The sequence below is a fragment of the Schistosoma mansoni genome, chromosome W (genome assembly GCF_000237925.1).
Source record: "Schistosoma mansoni strain Puerto Rico chromosome W, complete genome".
Lineage (NCBI taxonomy): Eukaryota > Metazoa > Platyhelminthes > Trematoda > Strigeidida > Schistosomatidae > Schistosoma > Schistosoma mansoni.
The window spans coordinates 52,863,057-52,873,200 of NC_031502.1; the positions used below are offsets into that span (position 1 = coordinate 52,863,057).

Genomic DNA, 10,144 nt, shown 5'->3' on the forward strand with positions numbered 1-10,144 from the left:
TTTATGGACCGATGTGATACGTATATTTCCTATTGTATAATTGCCAAGTAACTCAACTATTCATATTCATGTTCCTCTTATTATAAGCTTTATTTTGACCTACGAACTATTACTATTCGATTTACTATTCTTGAGTTATCCCCAGTCTATTAATTACTGTCCCCCCTTTCACAGCCACATCTGGCCAAATCTTGTACAAATGTTATTTTCTATCTTATGGCACGATGTGGTCAGTCTGTTTGGTATATATACTCAGTATGTTTGAGAATAATGATTCATATTGCAGAGGCTGTTATTGGTGTTCTGGACTTAAATGGCTATGCTAGGCAGATAGCAGGACCGACAAGTGCTTTAGACTGCTCATACGGTTTCCGTGTCATTGGTCCGATCGATAATTTTCTCCTCTCTGATTGGCGGGGATCAGCACGTTCATATATCAAACAGGGCACTCACGCATCCATTCGTTATAACATTTTTATAAATAATTTCCTAACAATAATATTTGGTAAAGTACGATTTGAAAAACAATCAGTAACTAAATTATTCTTCTTACAGAAATCTGTAAGTAAAATTGAGTCATGAGAACTTTTCAGTCGAATAAACTGAAATTTCAAAAACTGATTGAACCATTTCAATTAATTTACGTAATAATTCATTATCAGCACACACTGAATATGAAGTAAATGGTTTATTATTCTGTAGTTTTCTTAATCAATATCAACAAGTTTTTTGTACATACCTTCAGACCTTTCATACATATTTTGTTTAACTAAATACGCGACTTATACTCATAGATACCTTATTTTACAGAACTTAAAAATCATTCATCTTATCCCTTTTAAAATATACCCCATTAGTGGCATTATATTTTTCAGATTTCCGTTTTTTATTGTTATACGTCTTTAATACATACCTTGTAATACCCGTATCACATTTGTATCTTAATATTCAACATACCACATGAAAAATGAACGTATTAATTTGCTTGACTATGGAACAGATTATTATTGACCTCTTTCTTTTGTATTATGTCCTATTCGTTTGGGTTGGCTATCCTCTCATTCTTCGCTTGATGTGCAAAACAAATCGTCTTATAAATTTTCATGTTAGATCCTTAGTTTCTTACTTTCTAATGAAGATAGATTAGGAGTATTTAGGGGAATAACTGCCGCGCAAATGTCTGTGATTCATAAATTTTTAAAGTTCTATCAGTCAGCCAATCATAAGGATTGCAGTACCTGGCATATATGTACATCGACTCAAGTTGCCACATCATATGAAGTTAGATCAAGCCAACATATGTTCAGCGTTCTCTTATGGATAGGACTTTATATAGAAATGAGTAAGTTTTATTAAAGTTGTAAGCCGTTGCCGTGAATATTCACAGTGACGTGATTTAAGAACGCGGATTAAATATACAGTTAACTAAATGTATATTTTTAAAATCATTACTATCACTTAAATGTCTCGTTTTGCTGCAAGTTACACGTTTAATATTATTTACGAAATTAAAACTGGCTCAGAGAAGTTTTGAACTGAAAAGTTAACCACAGTCGAAGGCATACCAATTCACCAGTCCAGACCTGAGCTCGGAGTGCAGAATAGTCGTCTTCATTCTTTTATGGTCTGAAAACCTCTCCTAAATATTGACTCTTTCTCCACACTCTTCTTTATATCGTGAATAGTTATCTTACAAATTTCTCGGCAACTGTACAATCAAACTCAGAGAATACAGAATAACTGAAAGATTATATATGACCCGTAGATTATTTCTATCCTGATGTTATTTTCTTACCCCTTGATTATTGCGTAACCTCATATGATAATCAGTCTCGAACCAATTTCTGACGTAATCTTTTCTATCCTTCTATAGACATATTTTCCATAAAACTATAAATACGAATGTATACTTTAAGTAAATGATTTCGTCGAAAAGAAAATTTTCTTCGCTGAATTCCCTTTATTTTTATTCAAATATGAATAAATTGCCAAACAGAAAATCTTTTTACGTTTCAAATCTAAACATCCACACAATTACCGTTTCATAGAAATCAAATGATATTATGTACGTAATTTTTCAAGTTTCAGAGAATCGCCTGAATTTAATAAAAGACTAACTAGAAAATAAACACTAATTGCTACCAACTGGTACAACCAGGTTTCAAAAACCATTACTTACTTACACCTGTTACCCTTTGTAAAGCATAGACTACCGACCAGCATTCTGCAACGAAATCTGTCCTGGGCAATCCTTTCCTGTTGCCATCCATGCTTTTCATGTCTGCTTCTAATTGACGACTCGATGTGTTTCCTCGTCTTCCACTTCTCATTTTCACTTCAAGATTCCAAATTCGGGCTTGCGTCGTGACCCACTTTCATGACTCCCTCAATGTATGTCCTATTGACTTCCAGTGATTTTTCCCGATTTCCTCTTCAGTTCGAAGCTGGTTTGTTCTCTCTCACAGTAGGTGGCCGCTGATGGTATGCGGCCAACGGATCTGGAACATCTCACGTGGATAATTGTCTGTAAATACTTGTACACTACAGTACAATCTAGTGGAGTAAAGAAATTATGGAGAATTCAGAAGCTTAGGCTCTAAAGGAAGACAAAGAATGGATGAACCTATGCCATTGAAAACGATTTTGAACTATTTCATTCAACGTCTCTAACCACTAGTCGCGATTATTACGCTGACCCCAACCAGGTAGTCTAAACCTGTCAACATAGCTCAATCCCGTTGTCAATGACTTCATGGACTGGTATCATGTCTCGATTTGGCCACTCCTAGCTTTATTCCAACCTACTCCTACACCAGACAACATCGCTATACGGGGTAGGTGGTGGTTAGACATATGTAACACATGTCCTAAACACCTAAGTTGATGAAGATTGACTACATCACCAATCAGTTTGCCATCTTTACTCAGTCTCCTTTTTCGAACCCACGCACTTCCTCATCGTTGGTCCCAAAATACACGGGCAATGCATCAAAGACACCTATGGTCTTTCAGATGATAGAGAAGGTTTCTTGCTCAGGTGAATAATCTCGGTTGTCTCGTTCTCTAAGCTGGATGGGTTGGTCGTGGAGTTGTTGATGTTATTCAGAAGAACAGTCAAGGCTCCACAACCAAATCGTTCAACTCACACAGTGAAACTCCTCAAAATATGTATGGTCGAATACTAGTGACCAACAAATATTCTCTATTATGATGGCCGTGTTTCACATCCACAAATTAGAACGGAGTGCATTGTTAAACAGTATCCAAACCTTTTCTTGACAGATGGACATTTCATATACATCACAAGTGACACGAATCGGCAAACACCAATCACGATATCTGAACTGGTGACAAGACTTCATCAGATACTAGATTTACCAGGACTGATGACAGTACCAAGATAAATGAAGCTGTCATCGAATAAAGAGCCTGTTCAATGTAGGTGCACTTCTGTGCTACACCTTTCGATGACAGACATTGCCATAGAATCTCTTGACCAACTGAGTCGAGTGTAGCCTTATAATTTGGAATGATCAGCCTCCGACACCAGTCAGATGCGAATACATCCAGTTCCCAAATACTAGTTAGTATCTAAGCCGAATTAACCACCAATACAAGGTGACTGTTTTTCAAAGGTCAAAGAGGTTATCAATCAGGGACAATTGCTCTTCCTCGCTTTGATCTTCTCAATCTCACAAAGTGTGGAGGACTTGTGTTAATTTCCCGTTCAGGTTGTTTACAGATAGTGGGTAACTAGAGGATAGTCAGAAACTAAATATCTGCTTCAGAATTAGTGAGTCATTTATTGAGTCTTATACACGATGATTGGTAGACTGTCGTTAGGTCGATCATGTCTTCATTTATGTTATAACGGAATGATTATCGTAAAAGTTCGAATTGGCTTTCGAATTTTCAATATTTATTGTTGTATAATTAATAGATAACTGGATTACTATGTAAGCTTCTGTTTAACCAACTATCAGTATACTACTTATTATTCCTATTTTAATGTCAATGAGTTTTAAAGCTGATTGCATACTACATCTGCTTACTACTGCGTTATGAAAGAAAACGAGGCCATAATTATGATACTTTGTTCTGTCTACAATGCATTATCTCCACATGTATTTTTAATTCGTTTCCATTTTTACGTGCTAACCTATTTGTAACTACTACTGGAATATGTTTTTTTGTATAGGTCCGAGCACTTACTCTGTGCACCAAATTCAATACTATTATTTATTCTTCGCATTCAGTCCAATGAATATAAATATAGTAGAATTTCAAAGATATTGTTCAGCTAAAGACAGTCAATCAGTAATTGCAATTAGCATGAGTTAAATATCTGGGACAGCCTTCTGTTATGCACGTACCGATTCTGTTGGGTCCGCGTTCTTACTGCTTACATTTGACAATCGGAAACCTTTGCAACTCTTTAATCTTACCGCTTATACTGGGAAACGGAAGTCACCACAATCCCAAGACGCAAAGTGAGAACATGGAAGACTGGTGCAATGAGGATTTATTGACTTCCCAAAAACACGACGAAAATCACAAAATTGTTAAACGAAAATATAATCATTCATACGTTTATGCAGACTTTTAATATTACCGCATATAGGGGAAAATACATCGAGTTATTAATAAATATACTTTTATTGTATCCTAATGAGTAGAAAAATTATATTTCTGACGTTTCGTGGCTGAATGTAGTCCTCTTATTCAGAGTGAATCAATGACCGAATTCAATTTTCCATGGTGGTCTAGCTTCAACTGACTCATTATTTCAACTATATACGAATTCAATTAACACAAGTTTAAACAGTACAAAGGAAACAATGCAGAATATTTTTAGTACAATCAATATCATAATAAGCCTGAATATGCCAATTTGGAGTTATTCTTTGTCAAGGTGAATTTGTATGACTTATCACCATTAATTTGTGCGTCAGAATTTGGGTATGAAAAATGTATACATTTGTAATATGAAGTAGTGGGGTTGAAATTCGGTGTGTAGACTGTGTGAAATATTTCATAAACACCTGACGCACAAATTTATACAGCGACAGGTCATGCAACCTCACTTTGAACAAGAATAGCTTGACATACCCAGACTTATTATGATCTTGACTGTACTAAAAACATTCCTCATTGTTTCCTTTGTTCTATTTAAACGTGTTGGTTTTTATTTCGGTTATTTATTTACTGTTATATACTAGCGAAGACATAAGTACGGGTAACTCCCACGACCTATTAATGGACGATTATTCTATGTATATTCTTATTGTTTAACTATTCAGTAACTAGATTATGTATATCTATATTCATCTTATCATAAGCTTCATTTTGACATATGGATTATTATTATACGATTTACTGTTCCTAAATTATACTCAGTTTATTGATTATTGTCTCCCACGTTTACAGCCATATTTGGCTTGGTTTTGAACAAATATTATTTTCTATTTTATGGTGTAATGTGGTCTGCCTGTCTGGTATAGAAACAACGTATACTTGAAATAAACGATTCGCATAGCAGAAGCTGCTATTGGTGTTCTGGACTCAAGTGGACGGGCTAGTCGGACTGAGGACCAATAAGGACGCTAGACTACTCATACTAATCGAACGTCATTGTCACAGTGTTAAGGTCGTAGAAGTTGTATTTCTATTGGTGGATAATTCACGCGAGTTACGTCCTTGTTTAATTTGTAAGGTCATAACAAGTTAGCGACGACTTTGAGCAAGTCATAACAATTGGCTACAACCTTGATCAAGACACAATTGGCGACGGTATTGATCAAGACACAACATTTACTCTGTAGAACTTTCTACCCAATGCTCAATTTATTTGAAATTATCAAGTCCGACCTTCGCATTGATACCCACATAGTTATTGTGATGAAAGATACTGAATATAGTTCACCTAGATGGATACAGGGATTATAATTGGCATACTGAACGATCGCTTACAATTGGCAGAATACATACCCAAATGAATTGCAGTGGTCAAATAAGATCACAGGATGGACAGACATCTTCCTCCATTGCGAAACATTTGGTTGAGACTGGTCATAAGGTTGACACCAAGTCAGCATTTGTAGTGTTGTACGAGAGCCATCAAGGACGTATGCTAAGGTTGATTGAGGCCTTGGCTATATGGAAACTGAAACCCCCTTTGTATGCTCAAAAAAATTTGTTCTTATCCTTAATCTACCTGGGTAATACTGATTTATTATCCAAAGTGGTTATCGGATTGTTTTTCTGTGCTTTATTTTTCTTTGTTACGGCTTACCTTTAACCTTTTAATTTTCATATAAAAATGTCTTAACAAGTATACGTGTGATCAGATTGTTCGAAATGTATTATGCGAATATACCACATAATTCTGACAATCTGTCTTCTCATCCCATTATCAAAATTTATCAAAGAGACTAATTGTTTTAAAGAACGAAGTTTATACTGAATTGATACTGTTATATCTTGTGGCCTGCGTGCGTGCCCAGTTAATATATGACGTGATGATTCCCGCCAATCAGAGAGCAGTGAATTATCGATCGGACCAATGACACCATATATATATACCAAACAGACTGACCACATCGTGCCATAAGATAGAAAATAACATTTGTACAAGATTTGGCCAGATGTGGCTGTGAAAGGGGGGACAGTAATTAATAGACTGGGGATAACTCAAGAATAGTAAATCGAATAGTAATAGTTCGTAGGTCAAAATAAAGCTTATAATAAGAGGAACATGAATATGAATAGTTGAGTTACTTGGCAATTATACAATAGGAAATATACGTATCACATCGGTCCATAAATAGTCCTCAAAAGTTACCATTCATAATAATAATACACGAATTATTGATCTGAAAACGTCAAACTGAGTGAAGTTCAAACTTCTTACCCTGATCTAAGTTCTTAATGAACTGATAAAAAAATGTTGACCCAAACAATCTCATTTTTTCATCTCCATATATCAGTGTAAACTTATAAAGAGATGGTAAACAATGGACATTAAACAGGAATTTATAGAGATTTCGAGGCGTTCACACAGAAAGTTGAGAATTTAAAATATTACTATTTTTATTAGAACATTGAAAACAATAGATTACCGACTAACAATGTACATAAATTCTTGAGAATCATTTACAAATATCAGATTAGAAGTGATATTCATGTGCTTAGAAAATTTTCCGTGGGTTTTAAAGCTTAAAAATTTATTGAGATAGCTACTGAGATAAATCAAAATCTGCTGAGACTGACGTGGATTTGTAATTTTAACGAAACACGTCAACTAGCATCTGTTTTGACTTTATCAATAGACATTAGAAAAGATTAAGTATCCGAAAACTGGTTATTCAATTGATCTGTTTTAAAAAATTGTAGAATTATGATTGTAGTTTAAAACAGGTATTTGTTTTGATAACTTCAGATAAGCTTATGCGAACGCAAAGCTTGTAAGAACTATTAATTGCACGACTACAACATGTCTTTTTGATAAACTCTGTCTTTTAACTGCATGGTCTACGATATCAGTGTTTTTTTACATTTACATTCGGTAAAACGAAAACAGAATGAAGTGAGATAAATTAGCTGAAAAGTGAAATTTAATCAATTGAATATCTGATTATTTTCCACTAAAAAATTGAATTATTTCGTAAGCCATTGGAAACTTAGTAGTTCTCAATGTTAGTTATTTCCTACTTTGAAGCATTTCATCAATATACGTTCTTTTTTGCTTTGATTAATATATCCTTGAACGTTCAGTATAATAATTACTCTCACATAGCTACAGTTTAAATGACAGGGAAGCTATAAAGACGACAATTGGTTTTCGTGAACACATTCCAGCATTGTTAAAACTAACGAATTATAGTCAAGAAATATATATCACTAAAAATATAAACGTAATTATAAGCAAAAGAACTAACACATGAGAAAAAATGCCACGAAACAATTGATTTAAAGCTAAAGTTGACATAGAGTTCGTCCAAGGTTTCAACTTAGATTCGAATACTGACATCAAGAGACGAAATTTGTAAAGTATAGCACTGGTATATAAAATAAATTAAACTCGAAAAATGCTTAAACCGTAAATCATATGGTGTCACTTAATTGAAGCATAATCAAGAGAAGAGATATTCATTTAAATAAGGTAATAAGAACAAAATTGAAGCATGTTCTATCCTTCAGAAACCACCATATGGCTGTTTCAAGTGTCAAAAACTAAATGAAACTAGCAAGGTGACCTATTTTGAAAACTGGAAATTGTTAGAGATTAACAAGGTTAAAAGAGTAAGGGGTGCAAGTAAATGAAGCGAAGGAGACAGAATGAAAACCAATCGAACGTACCGTGATGAACCAAAGCATGTCAATAAGAGTATAAATGGATAGGATATGGCTCCTTGTGACGAAAGAACGCAAGTCCTAGCAATATCATACAGTGAAAGCGATTAGATGTACTTTAAACCACTCATTATTTGAATATATGGCGTAACCTTATGCACAAAAATACTTAGAAAAGAGGTAAAAAAACATTATTCAGACTTAGCATATTAGGCATCGGAGCTACGTCGTGTTACATCGTCAGAGCAAACAAAGGATAGAAATAGTTGAGTATGATATAAACTACTTGGTTTTAGTAAGTAGTAAACTGTCATACAGAATATGAAAGAACACAGAGGTGATGGGAATAGTAGACAGACTTAACGGTAATAATCATAATTTTTCAACGATGTGTGGATTGAAAAAAGGAGTAGACGGATACCAATGGTTAGTGAGTTTTTACGAGTGTACATTTACATGAAATATGAAGAATTGGCAATAAAGATCAAATGACAAGTCAAAATGATGAAACTGGATTAAACTAAATTTTATTCGTTTGTTGTCATTTATTTTATCAGTCTTTGTTGGTGTGTGTGCACCTTGAGTGAATGCCTCGATATCACCTATACATACAATTTCAATATATTTTGGGATGACGATTACGTTTTAGTTAGTCCTAATAACACTATTGTATTGATTTCTAAGATATGTACTGAGTTTGAGTCTCGATACATTTGCAATGCCAGATGGCAATTTAAATAAATAAATTATATGACTTAGCTTATGATAATGTCAAAAAAGTGACAAATTCACTTAGAATATTATGTTATGACAAGGCAAAAAATGTTTTTTTTCACATTATAAGTTGTCTGTTAGTTTATATATAGCGTTTACCATCGTTGTCAGTGGAACTTTCAAAGAAATCTGAAAGTTTAACACACAGAACCATTCAAAAGAGTCACAATTTTTACCATACATTTACGTAGTACAGCGTATATAACATAATAAATGAAAACCAAACCACTAGGTATTGTTTGTTTGAATATTAGATGTTTAATTTGACTTGTAATTTATATGAAACTGATTATAAAGACAAGTTATTAGAAAAAAAAAAGGAGAATCATTTGAAATAGGAATAGTCGTTTTCTTGTTGTTGTTGTTGTTGGTTGTGTACATCTGTGGACTTTATCTGGAACAGGTACCAGATGTTTCAAATAGATATTTAGTAATTTTCAAATCCGATATATATTGAATTATTTAATTATTATTTAATACAAAATCTTTGTAGACAATTTAAAGAGGTATATTATACATAATTTTGAATGGATCTATGTTGTAATAACAGAGTTATCACAACATAGTGCACGCAGTGTCGAGCCACGTAGAATAGTGGGAACATTGCAACTTGATCGATAGCATTCGATCAGCATTAAGAAGGGTTTGAAACGCATGACATTGATCACCACCCAATGATCAATCAATTCTGATTACATCTCAATCCTACAGGAGGTCGGTGGCGGCCCGAATAGCTCAGTGGTAACGTCTCTGACTGTGAAGCTGATAGACACGTGATCGAATCCGTCAGGGAGCACCAGTTCCCTCAAGATTACAGGTACACCTTACTGACGAGTGCCAAGTAGCACGAAACCGAGGCCAGGGTTTCCTGTTGACCACTCCCATCCTCCATCTCAGATTCCAGACTCTATCAAGATTTTACTGAACACAAATACGAATTAAATTTTTTTGGTATCAAATAGCTGTCTAAAAAGACTTACTGTACAAATGAGAAGACGAAGTTTATCAGAATTATGTA

General features: G+C 34.3%; 1 protein-coding gene across 1 annotated transcript; it reads left to right on the forward strand.

The window, feature by feature from the left end:
* Window positions 1–216: 216 nt before the first annotated feature.
* On the forward strand, window positions 217–582 carry Smp_203990 (uncharacterized protein; the record flags this gene model as incomplete). The annotated part of the gene is made up of 1 exon (XM_018790127.1): window positions 217–582. One exon carries the CDS (start codon window positions 217–219, stop codon window positions 580–582), a length of 366 nt encoding a protein of 121 aa, XP_018655501.1.
* Window positions 583–10,144: the final 9,562 nt, after the last annotated feature.